The 25,312-nt window shown below is 36.0% G+C and overlaps 2 protein-coding genes across 3 annotated transcripts in view; one reads left to right on the top strand and one right to left on the bottom strand.

Annotated features, from left to right (window-relative positions):
* Positions 1-22,827, bottom strand: part of LOC106153603 (epidermal growth factor receptor) — a 65,730-nt gene extending 42,903 nt beyond the window's left edge. Inside the window, exon 1 of one of the 2 annotated variants that reach the window (XM_013527595.2) lies at positions 22,596-22,827. In XM_013527595.2, coding sequence (XP_013383049.2) covers positions 22,596-22,692 — 97 coding nt within the window. In that variant the 5' untranslated portion in view covers positions 22,693-22,827. Of the gene's footprint in view, positions 1-15,329; positions 15,376-22,595 lie in introns of those variants that run through there. The other variant, XM_087006729.1, reaches the window with a different exon arrangement.
* On the top strand, positions 6,157-9,133 carry LOC147763484 (uncharacterized). Its single transcript, XM_087006742.1, has 4 exons — positions 6,157-6,320; positions 6,897-7,039; positions 7,243-7,357; positions 7,599-9,133. The coding sequence occupies exons 2-4, from the start codon at positions 6,900-6,902 to the stop codon at positions 7,650-7,652; spliced, it is 309 nt and encodes a 102-aa protein (XP_086862868.1). The 5' UTR covers positions 6,157-6,320; positions 6,897-6,899; the 3' UTR covers positions 7,653-9,133.
* Positions 22,828-25,312: the final 2,485 nt, after the last annotated feature.

Here is a 25,312-nt window from a genome sequence, read left to right as displayed (position 1 = left end):
CATTAATATTGCCAAGTAAACAATATGACAAACAGAGTGAATACAGAGCAAGGCAATTTTTTCTCATTTTTCCAGGGAAATACCAATCACTAGCTATAGAAAAGTGATCCAGAAGTTTGCAAGTTTTCTGGTTTTACTATTTAGAACTATATGAAATAAGGAGCTCTATAGAGAGAACGATTTTCCTGAGTATGAGTGTGGTAGTTGAGACGTCATCTACTATACACAGCATCCCATTTGTGTGACAAGCTGACTGATTTTAAAGTGAAATAAAGCCATTCTGATAAATATTTCTATTTGACAAGTTCAACAAATATCAAACAATCTATCTGAACCCTTTTCTCAAATATCAAGTCTTCCTGTAAATGTCATAAACAGGAAGTGAGAATGACATCTGCCAAATAATTTTACTCAGAATACCATCAAATAATTCTGAATTACAAAAGAGATAAAATTATGATTCTTTGGCCCCTTCCCAGCTCACAGCAGTATAATGGCAACAGATAAGTGTTCACCCACACTATGACAATGTGATTTTCCTGGTAACGATAGATCAGAAATATATAAGTCTAGTTTTGCCTTGTTCTTGTCAAAATATCTGCTGAGCACCATTATTCCTGGAAATGAGTTCCATGTTCCAGCTTGTTGACACTTTATCCTCATATCAATGGATTCCACCACACAGCCAGTAATGAATGTAGCCCCACCTCCCACCACATATTAAATTCTGCAAACCTTCATGATCGATAACAATAATCACCCTAATGCCTCAAAAACTTTTATGGTTTCAGAGCAAGTTAGATGTCAGGCTGTTGTAATCTTCCTTTTTCAACCTTCATTTCAGACAGTAGTCTATAAGAGGAACCTACACAATAGTGTGGGCAGGACCGTTATCTGTTTTAACCAGCACACAGGCCTCAAATCAATTGGTTACATAAATCTTTACTGATTCTAGATCAATTTTGGTTTGGCAATGGTGGTATTTTGCTGAGGTTGACAACAGTACTATCGGAATGAGAAACAGTAAATCACTCTGCTGCAATTAACCTCCTTATCTGAGATACCAGTTGCAGATAATAAAAAAAATTTTTTTTCTACTGTTTGACAAAAAATAAATGAATTGCTTATAAAATACAACAGACACTGACTTCTGCAATTGTCCAAATTTTAACCTGGTGTTGTATGGTATGTATTTTAACCTGGTGTCGGACAGCTTTCAAATCAGAATATTTTAGTAGAGAAATTCTATAATTTACCTCTGACAAGATAAAGAATAAAACTCAAAACCAGTTATTTTTATCCAACCACTACTGTAAATATCTGGATTTCAGCCTTGTCAGAGGCAGTTTTTACAAGATATTTTGTTAACCTAAAGCACAGGAACCTAGCAGCTCGTATCAACAAGTGCCAGTACTGTTTATTTTAGAAACTTCACTAAACTTACAGCACATGCAACCATTTCAAGAAAGGAGGACTTGCATTTTTTTCAATCAAATCATTAATAGAGACAAAATGTCTGACTAACAGCAAACAGTGAGACTTAAGTAAAAGCAGCTCAATGCCAAAGGCACAAAGGAAGTACCCAGCATGTGAGCTTATTGGAAGCCATGTTCTCCATTCTTCGGTCTCTGATTCATAGGTCATTTGTTCTTAGCACCATCAAATTTGTTCTTACAAGCTTGTACTGAATGAGAAGTGATAATTTCAAATAACAAAATCCCTAGGAACTAAAAAAAACAGCTACGACAACTCAGCCAATAGCTCGAGCGATACCATTTTATCACGATTTAATCAGCTGTTTTCAAGAACATCTTTGTCAAAGAAGCATGTGGGAGTATCATCCCACGCAAATCATCAACTAACATAGCTACTCATTTCACTCTTGTAGCATTAACATTTGTTAGGGTATGGTTTCGGGTCCTCTTGCACTCAACACTGATCAAATCTCCCACACAGTACTACTGGCTCTAATATAACGATAATGACAATAACATCTCAAAATGACTGACAGCCAATACCTTTTATTTTAGAGCTTTTAGTGCAAAATGCAAAGCATCAAGTGGTATCCTGTGAAGGCAGGAACAGAGGTTCTCATTTCACGGCTGAAATTTAGAGACAATTAAAGTCTCAAATTACATGTTACGAATCTGTAAAAATCACTTATCTGGAGGATTTTTTTTTTCACAAATAGAAACTAAAAATTCTGTATACCACAATTCCCTTTGAACACCTCCAAGATGTTAATGCAGAAGATATTTGAAAATAAATTTAGTAATAAAAATAGGGGCTGCATCTGGTCTATATCCTATCTAGTCTGCATCTATATCCTAATGTTTGCTACAGGGAAATTTAAGCAGTGGCAGTGAGCCCAGCGGACTATATTCCACAGTAGTGATACTCATGGTCAAAATTTCCAGGTAATCACAGAGCACACATTAAGAGACTGATAACAGTTTATCATACAGAATCACCTGGAGGATGACGTCAATACAACCTCTTCTACCTACTGATTATAACATTAGTCGGGCAACTACCCTAGACAACACATGCCACACATACACACACAAATCTTGAAAACTTATTTTTCTGCAAGCTTCTTGCTCTGCGAGGCTAGCGGAATTTCTTTACATGTGTTCTGTGAATTAAGACACAGCTTACCAGTATTTAGATTTAGGTCCATGACATGTGTTGTTGTTAACAAAAAGATGGATGCCACTGTAAAATTTACACTTTTTGTATGCCGTAAGTCATTACACCACTCCTACATCTATCATTTGGACACTTTAAATCATTTTTGCCGCAAAAAACTGCCACCAGGGAAATCACTTACTGATGCTGTATGATCAAATCACCAAGCATTGTAATGTTTGTCTGGGGATTAAGTGGATCTCGTAAGTTAATGAATTACTGTGCATGTGACAAAATGTTTCACAAGATGGCAGCAAAATACCAAATGAGCAGATTTAGCAGTTGTAAAAGTGCACCATAACAATTAACCAGCATTAGTGCCTCAAAGGAGCAAATAACGTGAGTCTTTCAGTCCATTCCAGTCAGCATGATTAGCACCTTTTCACTCCATAATTAGTTGTACATGTGTAAAATCAACTTCACTGCTGAGAAAACACGCACACTTGTGACTTTTTCCACCTAAATTGGCCCTCATTCTGTGGAATTATCCACATAGCAGGTACCTCCTGGGTCTGCTAAACAATATTCACACTGTTATTCCCAGGCTGCTGAGAATTTAAGTCCAGTCCAACTATATACCTGAAACAATCAGAGTTAATTCAAACACTACTTGATTTTCATAAACCTTTTGTCTGTTGTAGCTTGTTGTCCTCAGCTTGGCAGAATTACTATAATTAATCATGTAATGCAGAATGTCCCATGATAACAACCAGAATCGTGGGCTTACAAAAAAACTTCGGCACCACTATTTCTCTTATCTTGAGACCCCAGGGAAATCTAAATGGTTTGTAAAGGGAGCAACATCAGTTTATTAGAGACAATATTGTGCAACTGTCTAGCTAACATCTATGCATGTCACAACACGTATTCTCAAAAGTTTGTTATATTGTTTATAAGATCTATCACATGAAACGACCTGTTTACCAAGATGATCTGCCTTTGATTGTGGTAGTTGAGACATATAGCACTATATACAACGTATCTCACCTGCTCATCACAAGCTGCATCCCCACGGTGACTATTTTAGACACAAAATAAGCATAGTATATATATAGAGAGGTGGTTCTGGTTAATTCTAGGTCTTAAGGTAACATGATTTAGAATTAAATGTATGTTATGATCTGACATCCATACATCAAACAAAACCATGTAAAATATTTTCCCCACTCAGTCTGTGCCAAACACTTTATAACTTACAGATCTTCCGGGCACCAGGGTCTGAGAATCTCTTTTTTTTTTGTCCGAACCAAAATTTAAAAAAAATCTTAAATTAACACACTGAGACTTAACAGGCTTCCAGTTACAAATATTTATACGGGATTTTCAGGTTATTAAAAAAGACTTTAACATTTAGCCTGAACATTTTATAAAACGAATTGGAGTACATGTTACAGCTGAAAAAAATCCACTAGCATCGTCAGGCCGATAAATGTTTTTTTCAGAAATCTCACAGGCCTGGTCCAATTTTTACTGGCATTGGCAGTCAGGCCAATGGTTAACACACTGCAAACTTGAGGTGTCAACTCCATAAGAAAAGAAAAGGCAGAAATGAAACAAAATCTTATCTAAAAAAACACGAGAGCTTTCGCAATCTGATGACGGATAAAACCTTATACTGCAGGTCCATCCTGAAATTCCCAGGCAATATCATTTCAATCAATATAATAAATACATCTAATAAGCCGAGGGCAGAAACACTTCAGACAGTTTCCATGGAAGGCCAGACATAGGACTAAACTTCTTTTAAATGTCTAAAAAGCTCTTTTCACAGCAAGCAGATCAAATAAAAAGAGATGAGAGAGAAAAAGAGAAGGTGAAGGAGCCAAGTCCTCTGCATCCTCCAACAGAATTCAAATCATAAAAGCTTCCAATACTTGGCGGCACAGTGGATTCCCATCTGCCTTGCTCTGAAAGCCATTGATTCTGGTTAAAATGGGCAATATTGGCAGGGATGGAGATCATTATCAACCTGCACAGGATACTGTTAACCCAAGTATAGTTTTAAATGCTAAAAGGGTGTATGTCCTTGTAATTTATATCTTTGACCCAAAAGATAGGGCTTGAAGATTGCTGACCTAGATATGTATCTATGCTAAGGTTTAAAGAATTCATAGGATGTGACAGTGCATTGCTAGTTAGGGTGCTATGAACAACAAGGATGTTTAAAGTAAAAAAAAATAATTATAATAAAAATAAACAATAAAAATGTTCTCTGTTTTACAGATGTATTTTCAGTCTCCCCTTACATAAAACATGTCATTAACATATCTAATCAAGCTATCTCTAGCCCTCAACTCCCCTCCCCTTCCCCCACACACCCTATAGCTATAGCTCTCTCTTCCAAACTAACTCATTTTGAAAGGCCTTCCAGCTCATATAAACAAGGCAGAGATTTAATTTTCTGTATTCACTTAATTCACTTCATTAGCAGATATGGCATCCCCACAGAGGAAGATGATTTGTATGCAATGACAGAAAGAGGGATTAGAATGGAGGAAATTTGTTGAAAAAATAATCACAAAATTTTTTTAATCTCTTCCTTCAACCAATATATATTTGCAATTGTTTTTCAGTTCTAGTAATCTTTTAAATAATAACTAAAGTATGTATTTTATCACGGATACATAACATATTCATTACCTTCCAAAGAGAAATGCATAATCTATAGCAACTCCTATAAGATAGAATGCAGGGGGAGGGAAAGCAGTTGCTGGAATAATAAGACATCTGCGCCTTCAACTAGGCACCAGCATGTTTTTATTTGATTTAATTAATTATATTGACTTAATTAATCTTTTTAGCACCCATATATCACAGTTACTTGGTTTACTGGTATTAACAGGGTAATTTATACATGAAAGCACAATGACTTTTGACGTATAGATATCAAATCTTGGTCACTGCTGACAGTGGGCCTATATATACCTGTACAGTACTGTAGTTATTGTTTGACACTTAGACTAAAATTAGGGCATACACATGAAGGTATAAAAGATTAAATGCTAAAATCAGACCAGATGGGTTGTCAGTAAATAGTTTAACAGTCAGCCAGGTGTCCTAGCACACTAAGTCACGTTTTCCTGCAGAGGTCAGATATCCAATACCAAACATTATATGATCACAAACAATACAAAATCCCTTTGCAGTCACAAATAAAAACAGTGACATTATCCCAAAAAGCTTTCAAGTTACAAAAACACTCACGTCCCCATTGGTTTGAAGTTAAACTGTTATTCCTTTAATAAATATTACATTGATAAATGTATATATGCCCTTGCATACTTACTTAATTTTGGCATTATGCAAAAGTTTTATTATTGAACATAGTACCCACTGGTGGCAAATGTTTCCACTAATGTCAAAAACAAATCTAAAATAGAATAATCTACAAAATTTATGTCCTTAAAATGACCTCTGTAGGATATTTGATAAAAACATTAGCAGAGCTTAGTAAAGGGAAGTGTACACTGGGCATGTGCATTGCTAGGGAAACATTCCAGATAATGAATGGGAGAACGTGAGATTTTCCATGATGAGCCTTTGAAGGTCAGAGTTGTATTGTCGGCAGTTAAACTGAACGGAAAGCCAGAATACCAACTGCAAGGAATTGTACGTGGAAATAAGCTTGACTGGTGAGATTAATTTTTTGTATTTTTGAGTTTTTTTTAAATAATGACATTTTGGTTGTGAAAAATGTTAATTTTAATTTTTTATTTTTTACTGTTTATGTTTTTGAGCTGTTATTGTGTGGAAGGAGTGGTCAGTACCTTTAATTTACAGACTAAAAGGCCCTTCCATTTTGGGCAAAGCTGATCAAATCTTTCTATCAAAAATTGTAAAAATGAATTGGTTTAATCAAAGAGAAAATACGTTCTGCTGTACCCAAATTTAACAAGTCAAATTTGTTTAGTAAAAATGATACATTATGGTAATAATGATCTGTTATAAATGAAAATATTGTGCTTATTTTATAACAGAACAGCCTTGTTATATTTGGCATAAATCATGAATCAAAGTTGAAAAAAGTGCCATATCGTGAAATCAAAATATTAACATCTATCACTTGTTTGATTTCATTTTTTTTTTTTTGCTTTCACTTTCACTATAAGCTAATAGAAAGTGGTGCTATTCATGACTTCTTTAATACCTCAGTAAGAAAGTAGATTGTAACAAAAAATGTTTACTACCAAAGTCATTGATCATTCCAGATCATGACAGAGGCAGAGGAACCAAAGAATTTTTACCATAGATTTTTTCAAAGATTGGCTCCAGTTGATGAATATGAGCTACCAGAAAATGTAGAAGTCACTGTACCATTTGATCCACGCTATTCTTCAACAAATGGAAGAAGGTGAATCTCTCTCTTATCATCAACTCACTCTCTCTCTCTCTCTCTCTCTCTCTCTCTCTCTCTCCTTTTCATACTCAAAACCCTAACTGCTTTTTTTTTCTAAATGTACCATTTCACCATTTTCAAAAAATACAAGCTCATTAAGTATCCAATCATTACAAGTAAATCTTAAGCCCAAAAATAATAAATTTATATTTTTCCAGAGAGTGCTTTGACAATTTTGTGGATTATCACCGTTGCATTAAACTGAAGGGAAAAGATTACGAACCTTGTAAAATGTTCAGAAATTTCTACAACTTAAAATGTAACAGATCCAGAGTAAGTAAACTCTTAGCATTTTAGCACATAATCTGTAAAAAGAAAAAATTATATACAGTACCAAATCATTGTCAAACAATAATTTTGATCTTTACTTACAACTGTCCGAAAGTAACTCGCCCCTCTACTTGGGACAGAAATAATCAATATAAAACAAAGCCAATAATATGTATTAATGAAAAGCAACAAATACGTAACTGATTGTATGGAAAATAGTAACCTGGTTTTGTTATTCTTTCAGATAGCACATTATGAAAAGCTTCTGAAAGCAGATTGTCTACCAGCTAAATTGTAATGACTACAACAGATGTGCAAATGTACTTTGGAGATTATGAAGACTTATACTGTCAAAAAAACAAGGACAGATTGAACTTAATTATCTTTACAGGTTTAGAATGACTTTTTCCTATTTATTAATTATTCTGTTGCATACAATATCTTAATCACAGTCAACAAAGATTCTACATAATATAAATAATATATGTTATTTGAATTAATTAAGTTCAAAGTTCTAAGGACTGCTGTCTCTGAATAACAGTTAAGAGTACGAAAAAGATTTAAAGCCCTTTTCCTTAATTGTACAGCTAATTTTAAACAGAGAAACATATTTCATCCATAGTTACTTATGTGCAGCAACACACAACACCAAAGAATATCCATGCAATACCTCAAATGAGAAATCGACCAGAATGCTCAAATATTTTGCAGTCTTTTATCTGATCAAAATTAATCTGCTCATGTTTTAAACAACTAGACAGCAAAGCTGACAAATATACAGACACTAAACAGAAACCAGAATAATTACCATATATGTAAACCGATCATGCTGATCTTTGGAAGCAACCTGCCTTTCTACCAAACAAAGCCACTTAGTAAATTAAAGTAAAACAAAAAATATGGTTTGGCAGTTATGGGTTAAACATCACCAAAATTGTGCCAAAAAACAGTATAATTACTGTAAATGTAGACCAATCGTGTTGATTTTCGAAAAGTAACCTGCCTCTTTTTCAAACAAAGCTACCCAGGAAATTTGCAGTAAAACAAAAATACAGTTTGGCAGTTATGGGGTGAATGTCATGTGTCAAACAGCAACAGCCACAGCAATGGCAACAAAACAGGCAGACAGACCGATCAGAATATATACATGTTGATATAAAAATTGTTAAATAGCACAGAGTCATAAAAATTACCCCAGAAAAGTTCATAACTTCCTTTTATTTAGCCTGCATAAGTAAATACAATGTTAGGTGACAGACGTTATATCAGTCTTGCACAAATAAAAAAACATTTTCTTTAGCCAAGTATCAGTTAAGCCAAAGACTTTGGTCAGGCCACTTACAGTAATTACTTGATCTTTTAAATCAGGGAAAATTGTTCATTTTATAGAAACTGTATTCTATCAGTCATAAATTCTTAAAATTAGAACATTCCTATTTAGTGGTAGCAACAGACTTAAAAAGGAGGCTCCTCTATAGTTGTATTTTATGCATTTAAAGCACCATAAATGTTATAAAGAAATATAATTTTTGTGATGATAAAATTATGTATCTGAAAGTTTGAAAATTTTTGCCCATTGAAAAGATCAGGTGATCACAATATATTACAACAGGCATACATACCACTGATTATGTTGCACTGCCTCTTCTCTATAAATTTGATCTACATGGTAATGTTTTTGCAGCACAGGGAGATTTCATTTTATTGTACCTTCTTCATTTGCAATGTTTTTATGTTATGTTTGAGCCAACAAGGCAAATAAAGTGAGATATACATACATTTGAAATGCGTTCTGTTTGAATTCAAATTAATAGCATTTACTTTATATTATGCTATTAAAGCAATTAAATATGTAACGTCAAAATTCCTGGAGTACACCACATTGATCTTTGATTCCCATGCCAAAAGCCGTGTGTCTGGACCAATGAAGTTATTGGTTCAATTTCTACCCATCATGTCCATACTGAAAACAATTCAGTGAAAGACGCCATCATTCCCGTCAAATAAATTAGGCTTAACACCTTAATTGCCATCCCTCAGACTTGATGGCCAGACAAAGATTTCCAGCTGGTACATTCAGCCTTTTCTCTAAGCTCCAATTAGTGTGGAGAGCCTAACAAGCCTATTGAACCCTATTACCAGGGACATAGGGACCCCATACATGAATATTTGGGGACCCCATACCTGAATATGTGGCAAACGTATACCATGCATGAAGTAACCCATGGTTCAAAAATATATACGTAGCCGTTATATGCAAATTAGCTTAGATCAAGGAGACATAAATATATTGTTGCATATATCCATAACCTTTTTATTATCACAACACAAATACTACAACAAACCCAAGGAAATGGTCATCATGACAGACAATAGTAGGCTGAGGTGTTCAAAGGAATATATACTGGTTACAGGAAACTGTGCTACTCAAGAATATTATTGCTAATGCTCATGTTTGGCTACACTTCTTACATCAGTAAAACCAATTTTGAAAAGGCAATTAAAACAATTATTTTTTTGAGCTTCAAAGGCAAAATGCAGTGGTTGGTATATCACATACACATGTTCCTGTAAATCTTTGATGCTGATTAAAAGCACCATGTCTTAGTCACAACCCTGAAAGAGTAAAATGCAAGTTCTATTGTTGTCAAGTTGTTTATTAATAAATATCCTGTTTCTCAAGAATCATGAAAATTCAATTGTACATCTCTTACATACATGGGCATGATATTTCAATGCTGTCATTGTTAGATAGAAACTGATGGCACATCCTTTTCACTACAAAATTGTCTTTATTTAGTGGTTTTCTAGCTTATTTAAAAAGAACTGGTAGCAATGCCATAGCAATCCAAATGCCCTTGGAGCAATAAAACATACTTAGTTTCACATTCTGATTTCGTGTCATGAATGTAAAGAATTTTGAAGGTTAAAATAAAATTCACTTCCACATCTTTTCCTCCAAAATCAACTTGTTTCAAAAACCCAAATCAGCATACTTGAGTTTGAAAGTACTTATCAGAGATAAACTACCTGCAATCTCTTCCGCTGATTTGTAAAACACACAAAATAAAGACCATCCCTGTCTGGGAAGTCTATCTTGGACCCACATTACTCATATATCGTATATAGGTACGAAGAACATTATTGCTACTTAGTGAATATTTACAGCAATTAATGGTACCCTCTCTACTCCCTAGTCACATCCTTAACATGTCCATTAACCTTCTACTGGTATATTAGCAGAAAACATGCCTGACTTGCAATAATTTTTGCTTGTCAATGGGCAGATATAACCTGGTGAGCAGTTTTTTTTTTTTTTTTTTTTGCTAAAATCCTGAACGTACATTTTCTTCCTTGTTTTATAATTACTAAATGGTTTTGATCTTTTGGCAAAAGGGTGTCGCCTGACAAGTCTGAAAACAAAGTAAAATTAAAGGAATAGATTACAGAGATATAATCATCACAAAATTAAAACTGATCTTATCCTTAATTCATTTTTTTTTTTGGTATGTGTGTGTGTGTGTGGTTATATTACACCAATAGTTGTATCAAATTATCAAGTGTTTAACCACAAGCCATACTAACCACTTGAGACAGAATTTGATATCTAAACTGTTGTTGGGATGAATGCAGCACACCTCATACTACATGGTCCCTAATGTCCTGGCAGTTTCCAGTTCCTACTGCATTGAATGATACGTACATATATATACACTTTTTTTTTTAGAGAGAGGGGGGCATGTCTTCTGTATGTGTATGTGTGACTTTTTTACCACATGACTTTTTTCACAATATTTTACAAACAACCATTAAAAATTTTCACTGAGTAGATCCATTCTGCATTCTTTGAAAGCTCATGTAACTTAATGTACTTAAGTGACCCCTCTCCAATAAATTCCAAATAAATAATGAAAAGCCATAAGCCACATAATTAGCATTATTGATTTTGTTACATGTTTGTTTTATGTATTGATGAGTTAATGGATGTGTAGCAGACTGTGCTCTTCATCTGACATTTCATAACCACCCTGTATCTTCAGACAGATCCCTTAATGCCACTAATATAATTAATTTTGCTGCAATGCTGAGGTCTAGGGCCGATGCAATGGATCCTAGCTGCAGCATACGAAAGTATCAGGGGCAGGTCCAACCTCCCGAGCTATCAGTCTTCTAAAGTCTTAAATATCTGATTGAAAATTAAATCAAATACCCATTTCAAATACTGACAGTTCTTTTCAAAAGAGGCCTGCCAATTTTCCTGAAGTCTCAGGGGACTACAAACCAAAATCCATTGACATGTATGTTTGATGAAATAATCTTTGATGTATAGCAGGAACATAAAATGCTGTCTGGAGGATTAAAATAAAACATTTTCTTTTCTTTGGGCCTTTAGACAAAAAAATACAAAGAGGAGTATTCCTAGTAACTGACTGAAAATGGAAGTATGGAGTGCATCTTTTATTTTTTCAAGCATTTTTGTATACGTTTTTACTAGATTCTGTTAAATGTTTGGGTGAGCAAAACTTTTTTTTTCCCTGTAAACTACATTTTACCCCCCCCCCCCCCCCCTACTAACTAACCTTGAATCTTCTTTTCCTGACACTCACCATAACTCTGCAACAACTTTGGAAAAGCAAAGGATCAAACCCTGTGCTGATACCCATTGGCCACATTCAGAACAGTAGACTAACTAGTCCCTGGGTCAAATATGGTGACCCACTAAAAAGCTTGTCTAATCCACTAATAGACACTGAATAGATTCACTTTGGGGAAGTATTCAAGTGGGTCGGCCATATTTGAACCTCGGACTAGTTAGTCCACTGTTCTGAATGTGGCCATTGACTCTACTTTGAGAAATCGTGCCATGACCAGCATAATCTGCCATTATTTTCAAACTGTGTAAATAAAAGATGACTCAGTGGCTGACTACTAAGGTTGAACAGAGGACAATGGATGTGATAATTTTTTTACAATATTGATTAAGGTCTTTATCTGTCAATGTTTTTAAAAGTTTGAATTGTCCTCAGGTTAGTTCAACAAGAAGTGATTCATGCTCTTAGAATATGTTCAAAATCCTGGCTTGGATCACTTTAATTCTAGATAATGATGTCTTAAGAATCTGTGGTCTTATTACATTCTAAAGTAGAAAATCTGAGTGAGTGTACTTTAGCAAGTTGAATTATGGTGTCTTTACTCCACAGCATTTAAACAAAAGTGAAGAGTCAAGATGCATAAATTCTGACCATTAGAAAACTAAGAAGAGGAGGGATTCATTGAAAATAGGAAAGGGTTACTGGAAATATGACTACAATTTCTTAATTCTAAGTTTAATATAATTATATCTCATGTCATTGTGGTCTTCTCAGATCCTGTATCCTGAACGTGTTTAATCACACTTCCCAAAACCTGTAAGTTAATGGCTGTATTCAGAACAGTAGACTAACTAGTCCACAGGTCAAAATATGGCAACCCACTAAAAAGTTTGCTAATCCGCTAATAGACAATGAATAGATTTCCCTTGGGGAACTATTCAAGTGGGGTGGCCATATTTGACCCTTGGACTAGTTAGTCCACTGTTCTGAATGTGGCCAATGTCAGAGGTCAGCTGAAATCAGCATTTTTATTGTGTATTTTATAAAAGTTGGAATTTCCAGGGGAAGCTTGGTCATGCTGAGTCAGACATATAATAGAAAAGAAAGTGTGTACAGTGTGCACAGTACTTAGCACTTGCCAATCCTGTGAGCAAAAACCTTAATAAAGTGATCATGGTGATGGTGATTTTGTTTCTACCAAACATGAATGCAGTTTGTACATTTGTTCATTTGTTTAGTGTTATTTATAGGATATCATGCTGCTGCTTTAAACTTTCAGTAATGAAAAAGCAACCAAAACAGGAAGTTTTCAAAGTGAAAATGTTTATTCTCTGAAAACTTGCTTGTATTTCAACTAAATTCTGAAGTCTAATGCTAATTCAGTTTCACTTAGAAGTAAAGAAAAAAAACAAAGCAATGCATGCAAGTCATGTGAAATTGATGTAGAGAATTATTTCCGTAATGAGCAAATCAATTTCTGCTACATGGACCTACAAACACAGGCATCTGCAGTATCCACAGCTTCATCTGGTCAAACACGAAAAAAGTTTCAATTCAATGATTAATGCAAGCAGTACCTTAATAAATGAGAACAAAAATGTCTATAACAAGGGCATACAAATCAAAAACTTATAATCACATGATTAATGGGGACAACAATTTCATCAATGAGGGCATGGGGTTGTTTTCGGATTGTTTTCGCACCACCCTGTCCTCTTCTGTACTGTGTCTATAATGTAATCTACCTGACAAACAATGGGCCCTGGACCAGGTGAGATTCCAAGTCCATTATATCACACTCCAGGGCCTGCCACACAAAAGTACTTTGGCCTGAAAATTGTTCCAAACTTTTAGACTTCAAACTTTGGTTTGCTTCAGTACAAGATAAATTTTTATTACTCCACTTAAATGAGGTACAGGTCTGAAGCAATAGGCATGCCATTCCTGTTCTCAAAACAGGCATAATATTTCATTAAAATGGGAATGCTACTGAATTGTCTTGAGGCAAAGTAGACTAAAAATTTAGTCCCCAAGTTTATAATCGTTTTCAGGCGTAAGTTCTTTGTGAACCCAGCCCCTGGAATAACATAGCAAGAGGAGCCCAAAAGCAACCAGGACCCTGTAGTGCATTTGAGTAACTTTCTTGTAGTTTACTGTTTACCAAAACAAGGCAAATTCTTGTCTTTGAAGTGAACAGAATACCAGGCTTTGTCCTAATTCAAAACAAATATTTCTGTATTGTCCCAGTTCTGTGTCAACTCAAAGCAGAAATGCACTGGAAAAGTGACTGGCTGCACTGTGGCTTTATCTGCTACATGCTCTGATTTTTATGACTAAATATAGGACTTACACTCTGTAATTGCTGCCACTCAGACCAAAGATCAATGTCGAATAATACAAACTAAATGATACATGGTTATTATTCATAAATTTGAAACACCTTGCAAGAATTCAAACTTAGGACTGCGATAAAAAAAGAACTTTTGACTTGATAACCTGGCACCCATTTCAAAATTTCAAAATCAATTTTTTTCTGGAATTTTAAATAATAATTGTAAACATTTTTTGGAGGGGGGGTTATAAAATAAATCAATTCCACAAGTACAATTCTGCATCTTTATTTCCTAATTTTAATGACCTGTATGCAACTATGACATTTTTTCCCCAGAAGCAAAACTGTGTAATGTGCAGAAATATAAGCAAGCAGTGTGTATGTACTGAATGTGTGTATACTGAATACCAAATAAAAAAACAGCTGCCAAACTATCATCACATAAGTACTGAGTATGGATGGCACATGAACCATACACAGCAAATGGCAAACAGGGCAAACATTACAGTCAAAAGGGATTTGGTTCACAACTCCCCTGGACACTGCACCAGCTGCACTGCACTATACCTATGGAGAATATCTGGAGCTTCACTGAGAAAAGGACGCCTGAGTTATAGAAATGTGTCAGAGGTTTTCATGCCTATAGAACACCAACCATACTCCAGAAATCTGCCATTACAAGTACATAATCTTTATCAGATAATGGTCTAACAGAGCCATTACCTACAAATCCCTTCTTAAGACAATCATTATTGACAAACTGAGAGTTAAGACTTTGATGAAAAGCATAATGATCAAAAACAAGTGGGTTTACTGGAAAATGAAAATGTTTTAGGAATGACTACATTGCTTCAACTGTGTAATTTTTAATTCAACCCAAACTAGATACTTTCCAACAATTCAACAATTAATGTGAAAAATATCATAATTTAGTTTTCTTTCATTATCATCATCATTATTTTCATTATGCTTGTCACATTTTTTACACACACACACACACACACACACACAGACTAGCAGCTGACTGCTTGGAAAATCTTTATACTGATACCAAGATAGTAAAGGTTTCCTATGCTTTTCATATACCGGTTGATAAATCTATGATACCACTATAAGTTATCTGTTGTACTGCTTTGGCATGCGGCGATGTATTAGCAGATCTGAAGTGCTGTCGAATAGATTATTATGCGTTCTTTTCAACTGCTTTTTAGGGCTGCCTAAAGGACGAGTCGTATTTCTCCACTGCTGTGATAGACAAGAAAGAGGGATATCATGTACACCACAGCTAACTTTAACACACCCGGATAACCACCAATATACCAGGACTTTGTCACAATTCTGTGGTCCTCACTCCAGTGAACACCAATGTGAAAAGTCCTTACCCATTCTGTGTCACTTCACAATCTATACTGATATGAGGGATAGGTTTTGAACAACTACACTTTTTTGTTCAAAAAACATTCAGGAATGAATATATATATATATTTATCCAAAAAGTAGGTAAATTATAGTCTTTTAAAGTCAGGGTGGACAATGAAAATGTCATTTCATCATTTTACCAAGTTGTCATCACTGCTACTTTGTCCCCAGCCATGGCATACTGTCATAAAAGATTTTAAAAATCTACACAAAGTTTTGGAAAAGTTGATTTTTTTTATTCATTTAAGGCAAGAATTAATGATAGAACCTGGAAGTCATCAAAGACCCAAAAGAAAAGAAAAACACCCTCCATCAGGTGCCTCCAAAAATGAAATCAAGTGGCAGTAAAAAAGTCATAAATACCGACTAAGTAAATTGATGAAAGCACACGAGACATGCAAGCTTATTTAGTGGTATGTAAACGAAGCCTAGTCCTTCCATGGACGTAGTTTACCCTCCTCGCAATTTGTTTGGATAATCTGACGGCTGTAATGGCAGGTGTGCTGGCTTGGCATATGACAGGGCTCTGCCAGGTTGAAAATCTGGTGACAATGCCGTGATTGTGAAGGGCACACAGACGTGTTTACCCCTACATGCCACCGTTTCTTTACACAACAACAGAGCAGTCAAGAAATTCATACTCGTAACCTCGTAGAAAGTGAAAAGTGATAAAACAGGTGAAAATGTACACATGTTTCTGTCCAGCCTGACAAAGTCTTCTTTGAAACCTTCTTCAGTCTGCTAGTAAATAATTTCCTTGCATGTTCCAGTCAGCTGGGCCCCCAGCAGGGTCTTACTCCCAAACTTAATAGGTGCACAGGTAAAGGCAATGTAATGGCTCAGAGGTACCGAACACGCCACAAATTAAGATGTCATATGTCAGAGGAAATGGCAGGTAATTTGTCCACGGCAGCAATAACTTGCCGTACCAAAATGATAACGGCCCTGTCTGTTTCCCAAGTAAGAGGCCCGCTTTCCCCATAAATCTGAAAAACGTGTCTGATTTTTCAGCAATCAGGACCATGTTTCAGCATGTGCACTGTAGTAGTTCGCACCAACTACCCCAGTTATGTGAAATAAAACAAGGACAGCTGCCCATCCCTCACAGAGTAAACAGAAAAACAGAGCTAAAGCTATCCTGTAAAAATACAGCAGACTCTCCATGGACTGCTTCAACTGGCTGACTTTGAGTTCAGGGACTTTGAATTCTTGAGAAATGCAGGAGAAAGTTGTAAAGAATTACAGAAAATGTCATCTGTAATACTCACATCGTAACATAGGAAGTCAGACACATACCCAATTACCCAAACATAAAATACATAAATTGTTTAAAAGTCACTTCACTATTTTGTCAACCTCTTTTGGACAACAACCTAGTGGTCAGTTATGGTGGTCTACCAACTGACTCTTCCTTTTTCGTTATCAGCCGAGGTGGTAAAACAACTTGGTGTTGGTCTAACCAACTTGGTCTTCCGCAAAACGGAATAAACCACCCCAAAGCTGCGAGATATTCATTTCTTTAAGTGAGACATTTTAACTTGTTCTGTCAATTTCTATTACAGGAAATGGAATAAGAACTTAATCAACCTGACTGTTCTAAGTTGGGTAAAATAACCTCTTCATCATCATCTTATTATCTGGCGGAGCAGCTCTCCCCTATGAAGGCATGCCAGGAATCCATGACAAAAGGCTTCAGCCAATAAACTACAAATCGATTCCAGAAAGTTAACAACCGCCACAAGTTCTTTTCTTTAACCAAAATCTGAAACAATAACAGTGCCTTTATCTGTGATTGGTTGTGTGTTTTGTGGAATACCCGGCATCCCATACACACCTCATGCCCCTCAGTGCCTTAATTCCTTTCCTTCGCAATCCGCTATAATTACATCCATAGTTATCAGGAGGCCCTACGCCTTAGCTATACTTACTATGCTAACTTTATTTGGGCTTGATTTAATAAATTTATTAGGAACTTCCTGACTTGTAATGATATTACAAAGCAGGTTGCCCAGTGTCTGAGGCCGCGAAGTCAGATAATTGCCATACGTACAATGCATTACACAACCCCTCTCTAGAAAACAGGATATTTACATGTGGAGACATTATTTGCACTAACAAACTGTACAATCAATCAAAAACTAAAACTGAGTGCTATTTTAAACCAAGTGGAGAGCATTAGAGACAATTCATACCTCGCTTGAGATATAGCTAGAAGTAAATTACCACTGTAAGCTCATTCACAAAGACGACCCACTGGTATAGAATGCGTCTGAACTCCTTGTACTCCCCAGATTCAAAAACCTCATCAGTTATAGCAAAATGGTCAATTTTCTTTTATCTTTCCACTGGTTTCCTCTTATTCAATACGAATGACAATGCAATGAACTCTTAGAAAGAAGAGAAAGGCTACACAAAAGGATGGACTGCTCTCTCACAGCCAATATTGACATAAGATCCACTTTGCTTTCTAACATCTGTGGTGTAAAAGGCATCCTTTTTTCTTCTAATTAGAATAATGCAAGAAGGGCTTTAAAGAAGTATTTGAAATTCAGCTTCAAGACTGAAGATTTAGATGAAGTATTTTTCTGTTTTTTCCCCCTGGAGACATCAAAATACAGAGGCAAACAGCGGTTATATACTACGGCTGAATAATACCCCATTACACAGGGGAACATCTTTTTTTTTTTTTTTTTGGAGGCCGTCCGAAGAGGGAGGTCCCAGAAGCTCACTACACTGGTTGTGTATTTTGTCTGTCAGAACTTGAACACACTTCATTTTTAAGCAAAATTTAATTTTCTGTACATTTCTATCTAAGAATAAAACAAGTTCTGGTAACTGCATTTAAATGTTCCTTTAATCTGAAGACAGCTTTGATACTCCAGTATTTACCCGGCAAATATACATAGCCGAGCAGTCCATCTGTTGGGAGGTAATGGTATCTGGAGATTAAAGCACCAGGCAGGTCTACTGGCCCCAGGTGAGATTGGCCTGTGTTACCTGGTGACTGTCATGTGTGGCTATAGATCTGGGGCCCTGTTTGCATAGCTGCTAGCAATCACAGGCCAAGGAACATAAACACTGTGCACAGTCAAAATAACCTGATTCCATCCCTGTGTGCACCATAAAAAACTTTAAAGAGATCATTAGAAGCTCTGGGCTGTGAAATTTGTTCAGTGATTGCAGTATGCAAGGGGCCTTTATAGATTTCTGCTGCATTACATGGTCCTTGATAACAGCAGGCTGCAAGATAGCATTCACAATTCCCAATCTATGCCTCTCTGCCAATACTGAAGATGTAATGGAGTGCATGCAATACAGCAATCCATTGCACTTAGTACAGCTATTAGTGGAAAATCAATGTCAATAATTTCACTATCTAATTAGATATCATCCATTGGTGGAAAACTGTCCCCCCACATCCCCAAGCTGGCAGTCCGTCTGTCTGGCTATGGATCTCCACCCACTTGGTGTCTGATAACCCGAGTGGATATAGATCATTGAGCTCTGGAAAGGCACAGAAGTGAAAGTGAAATATAGCCATTTATGCCTTATCTTGAGTATCAGGTGAAACCATCAACATACCACGCAGGTAAATAAAAGAGTGAAAGAAGTACATGTAGGCTCTTTCAATTCATACAAGCCGCCCCCCATGAAAGTTATTACAATTGGTATTTACTATTTATTCTTAATTTGTATTATTTTTTTTTTATCCATTTATTGTTACAGTGTGAAGATGTCAACGAGTGGAGAGTGTGTCGATTCAAATAAGACCACAGTTGATATTATTACCTCTACGTGATTTGAATGAAGTCATTCTAATGAAGTTATAGTATATATAACACAGATGGTAATTTATTCAGGAACATTTTATTGCTTTGAGCAATGCATTCATATTGTACAGGAGCTGCTGTGCATGTAGAACATAAATGTCTTACCAGACTTTCCTGACTTTCGTACATACAAACTTCTGGCATTAATAAAATGGCAAGTTCTGAAACGCAGGTGGCTGACTCACATCGGTAAATTTGTTAGCTAAACAATTTCAGGGTTGTTATTTATTAAAATCTGTCTGAAACAGTTGTGCCTTTTGCATTACTTTGCTCTGTGTATTTTGCTACTGAAGTAAAAAAAACTTTGGCCAATTTACACTTGACTTTCTCAGTTCTTTCCTAATGAAAATATCGAATTCCATCATCTGCAACTATTTCTATCTGACATTACCTAAACTAATGCTCTAAGTGTTTAGTAACATCAAGGGATTTGTAATTTGATGGTTTTCTTCAAATCCCATTGATTCTAATTTATCTGTAGCATTGCAGTAATTCTGTTCTATTCAAACTTGGATAAATCGAACCAAATGCATTCCAGTATAAATTGTCATTTTTGATTTGAAATAGTCACTCCAACATCAAATTCTTCATATCAAATTTAGTTTTCTTAACATTACCACTATTCCTTATTTCATCTTGCAATATTCATCTCATAAATCTATTGTGAAAAAGTTTGAAGATTCGCTCATCCCAAAACAGTGGAAAATTTACCTCCACGTTTTCCAAAGCATACAATAGTCTGAAGGTTTTTATGTTCAAGGATCCATTGCTTGAAGTTCCATTTACCATCAAGTTTATTCAAGAGACATTCTATTTTAATAGCATCACAGCTAAAGACTATTTCCATTTTCTAATAGCCATTGCTATTGAACTATCAGACCAACGCACTTCTGAACAAACAGCAAAATGTACTGTTGGTCATATGGACTATGGAGACACTTTCTCTGTATTTAAACCATATTTTGAGCAGAAAACAATAGGTCAAGCTGTGCTCTATTTCACAGAAAGTGACAACACACATGAATGTGGAACAGAGAATGACATGGCCTATTGTTTTCTCCAATGGTGGTGTAAGTCAGATATAACCCTGGACAAGTTAACGTGCTGCTTAACACAAAGTAGAGACAATTATCTCCCCTAGTTCACATAAACCTCCATGACTTGTACTTCATCTACTGAGCCACTGCTCTTCAATCTAATTTCTAGTCCGAGTCCAGTTGCTCCACTGGCTGGGTGTAAAACAGAACCCTTATGAGATAAGATACAGCTAACAACATTGTGCAAATGTCGAAGAAGACATTTCAGGCCCTAATTTGCTAAAGTGCAAGTAGGCACAACACTTTCGTACAGTAAACATACTGTAAGCATGTTACTCAGACTTTAAAAACCCACATGAAAGCAGCTGTTCTCCCAGCCTAGTTCCATTACTGTAGAGAACAAAATTGTATTACAATTAATCTGCTCAGTGAAACAAGTCACCTTTATGAAGTTCATTGTGGCCCAATTTGTAAAAGACAATTTTTATCTTTTTTTAAGAACTTTGTAGCATATACTGGTCAACAATTCTGGATACACTGTACATTATATTTCTATGCAGTCCAAACTGATATATTATAATAATCCATTACAATAAACAGGATAGGTTGTGTTCCTAGCGGCTAGAGTCTAAATCAATAGTCTTATGTCTGAAACACACTGGCTATCTGTCTCCACAGATACAAAGCCGGACAGAAGCGCAGGGCGATAACAACAACCACTTCCTTTGCTATATCAACCTGTTCCATGCAGATAGAACATCTTCACAAATGTTATAATTGATACTGTATATGCAGTAAGTGTGTAACAAAGATTACTTGAACACCGATTTATTTGAATTAATAATCTAATGTTGACCCCCCTACCAAATTCTTGTAATTTCTCATGTCAAAACTCTCTCGTGTGCTTGTCGTTAGCTTAATTGAAACTCATCACAGTATCACATTTGACATTTTTATTAGAACTGTCCAGATCTTCATATGATATCCTAGTCAAACTAATGCCAAATTAATTGTCTCCACCCACACAATTACACAATCATCTAATGTATCATACTATGTCAAAACTAAAACAAGCAACTACTCAATGAAAACAAGGCATGTACACGGTCCATGTGGTGGTACATCAAGTAAGAAAACTGGAATCAATATCTTATTTAACTCTCATAAAAGATATTGATTGGCATCTTTATCCTACCCATTTTCAATCATTCACTTGTGACACTGGTTCAACCTACAGTAATTAGACTCTATTGTTCATGACATACATGGCGATTTCTTTTTCAAAATGTCAATATTTTTATGGAGACTACCCATTTTAGGATCATTTCAGGACTGCTTCCCACTCCAACAGCTTAAAAACTGTAATGGAAAGTTAATTTATAAAGAAGTCAAAACACAGCCTGAAACCCATGGACATGTTAAATACCATCACAAATTTTAACATCAGTGTATAAATCTTGGAAGCTGGTATTGTGAATATGTCCCCATGTCATGGTACCTAACTAGAATACCTATAATGTATAACGAATATAACACCCCCTCCCTCTCTCCCTATTCCTCCCGTGTACTCCCTCATGTACCCCCATTCATTCTCAATGCACGTTTTCAGGCATATTGTCCCGTAATATCAATGAGTAATGATCACTCTCACTTCTTGTTAAAACACTTGAAGTGGAAATATACTAGTTCCCAGCTAACATAGGATTTTCTTGCATAAATCCATTATTCATTCAGATATGTTTTAAACGATCACGTTAAAATACCTTGTCGTCAATGAAGCATTAAACCGCCACACAACTTGTCCTGTGGTGGTATAAATCATGAGACACGACGTAGTGTTGTAATAACTTTGTTTACATTTCAAAATTTATCCAGTTTAGAGTTTTAAACCGAGATTGAATTTAAGAAATAAAATGTGAACATTTAATGTATATTGGGATTTGTAATAACAGTGATCAGCGTGTACAGTCATCATGATCGTGAGTCTGATCAACGAGTTCTAATATTACATCAAATACTTCCGATACTTACTTTTTTGTTGGTCTCCCTTTACGAGCCACGGGCACATAGTCCACGTCAGGACGACCACCGACCATCTCAGTACGTCCTTTAACATTATGTTTTTCATTCTAAGCCACAAAGTTTGGGCGATCTTAACTATATACAACTTCTACGGATTCATTAAAAGTTCGTACACTCCTTCCAACTTCTGTAGTTAATTTGATCTGCTTGGCGTGTTCAGGACCAGGACATAGAGGGCGCCAGGTAGGAGGAGGTGCGTTAGCCGCACAAGAGGAACCACGTATCGCAAAGGACAAATTACACAATATCGACGTTCAAATGTTCTGCAGCTTGTCACGTACTTGATTACGCCCCTCCCAACAAAACTATAATCACAGACAGAAATAAAGAACTAATAAGAACGAAAGAAATTCGGGTACATGAACGATATAAACCAAATTTAACGTTATGTTGCAGGCAAAGAGGATGACCGAGGACAAATCACAAACTGCACAAAGCCTTCAATATTAAAATTATAACTATAATAATGCCCTATGCACGGTCTTTTTATAATCGTGGAGTAGGCCTATACTTAAGCGGTATAGTCTGTACTGTTCCACTTTGAAAGGTCCAAGAATTTAATTACCAGAATTAAGATACTTTGTGTGTGAGTGTGTGTGTGGGGGGGGGGGGGGGGGGGGAGGCTATGACTGCTCCCTTGCACAAGTTCTCCACTTGCTGTTGAGTTAATTAATTAGCCCGTTGAGCGAAAAGGTTCGGTTAAGGCGACTCTCTCACATAACAGTCAATATCTCAATGCATTCCGATACAGAGAGGTGCAACACACAACGCAAAAAGAACCGAAGAGCATTTTCATTCCACTTCTTTCCTTAACCATCTATAATCTGATTTGTCAGGTTTGTTGGGTAAATGTCATTTCAATAAAAAGCCATTCTAAAGACTAATGACGTGGTCTTTTCGGCACGTTCACCGGGAAAAGATGTTTGGGAAGAAATGGGGGTGTCTCAATATATTTAAATTGCCCCCATTGGTTCTTCTGTGAAATGTAAAACCATCTTTTTTTCAGAGGTGCTGTACATTTCCAAATCCGTAACGTCTGCAGATATTATGCGAAATCTCAAATTGTGTGGGCAGCCTTGAGAATGTCGAGACCCTGATATAGAAAAATACGTAAAGAAGAGTAGGCCTACACAAGGAAGTTAATTTTTTAAAATGCGTTTTCAAATGAAACACGTCACGCATTGTCCAAAAAATAAGATGGCCTATTACATGTTGATGTTTTCTTTTGTTCTACCCCTCCCCTCCAAAAAATGGTGAATAGACACATTTATATTCACTGATATCTTATACCATAAACCAGAACAACAAAATGCCCCAGATTGGTTTGTTGGGTAAATGTCATTTCAATAAAATCTTTTTATAAAGACTTTTATGACATGATCGTTTCAACATGTTCGCTCGAAAAGAAGGAAGAAGTTTATTTTAGTGCGTTTTCAAATGAAACACGTCAGATTTCAGGTGCGGATCCAGGATAATTTGAAGCCGACCCCCCCCCCCCCCTCCCCCCCTTGGCGTGGGGTTCGGGGCCCGGTGAAGGACCCCGAAAATTTTAGGTATTTTAGAGGGCAAACGGTGCCATTTGATACGGTTTAGAACTATGATTCAGCTATTCAAAATTCTAATTTCAAGAGGGGACCATTGGTGTAATTTTTTTTTCAAAAATCGAAGGGAGGGTCAGGACCCCCCTGACACCCCCCAAATCTGCCACTGATATTGTCTGACTAATAGATGACCATATTACATGTAGGTGTTTTTCTTTTGCTCAACATTATTATTATTATTATTATTATTATTATTATTATTACTTGAATTTAATGTGAATGATGTAGGCCCTAACTATTATTTTTATCATTTTAACTGTTTTATTTATGCTTTCGTTTTTTTATTTTATTTCATTTCTAACAATGTTTTAAATCTCTGTTGCGAGTCCTATTTTGTCGTAAGTCATAATTTGCCAATTGATACGGAACTATAACGGCCAAACAACAAAGTATCAAAGTATCTTTTTTTTATGATTATAGAGCAAGATTTCGCATCGATTGCCTTTACATGAAACATGGCATGAAGGAAAATGACAAATGCCCGTTTACCTACTTTTCGCTCCAATACCACCAGCATAGTCACCTGTAATGACAGTTCCCTGAAGATGTAGGCTACTCGTGATATAAGACGAAATATCCGAGTCTCTGCATAACATCTAGCAGATCTACGTGAGTGTCCAGTATGGGATTTAATATTTTTTTCCTTTCGAACATCACAACTGGATATTCATAATTTGCATTTTGATAGGCCTACTTGTCGCTCTGAACAGTCCTATCTCACCCTGCTCCAACCTTTAGATCATGGAACTAGATTTAGGCTTACGTTTACTATAACAACTATCATTTATTTATTAATTCTCTACTCTTCTTCTACTTATTCACCTAAAAATCGTAACCTTTCCCTCTAAACCTTTAAAAAATCAGTTCAAAGGTAAAATTTCGTGTTCGTTGGGACCCCCCTTCTCCTCTCTTTTGTGCTCTAGTCCGAGTCTGAACAGTCAAAAAAGGAAAAACACTGACCGCAGACGACGTTTACAGTTAAAACCGACAATGTGCTTTCTGCTAGCAGAACTGTAGTAGACCTAAAATTAAATGTAGAGCCTATCGCTAGTAAGAGAAAGGATT

This window comes from Lingula anatina, chromosome 2 (assembly GCF_051362555.1).
Source record: "Lingula anatina isolate TDL-2025a chromosome 2, LinAna3.0, whole genome shotgun sequence".
In the NCBI taxonomy this organism is placed as follows: domain Eukaryota; kingdom Metazoa; phylum Brachiopoda; class Lingulata; order Lingulida; family Lingulidae; genus Lingula; species Lingula anatina.
Note: the sequence above shows the minus strand (reverse complement) of the source record. Positions and strands in the feature narration are given on the sequence as shown.

What these genes read in the sequence shown, in the direction of transcription:
- LOC147763484 (XM_087006742.1), top strand. Translation starts at nt 6,900, where the DNA reads ATGACAGAGGCAGAGGAACCAAAGAATTTTTACCATAGATTTTTTCAA. An exon ending in TCTTCAACAAATGGAAGAAG is followed by an intron (nt 7,040 to 7,242) that starts GTGAATCTCTCT and finishes ATATTTTTCCAG; the next exon opens with AGAGTGCTTTGACAATTTTG. An exon ending in TAAAATGTAACAGATCCAGA is followed by an intron (nt 7,358 to 7,598) that starts GTAAGTAAACTC and finishes TTATTCTTTCAG; the next exon opens with ATAGCACATTATGAAAAGCT.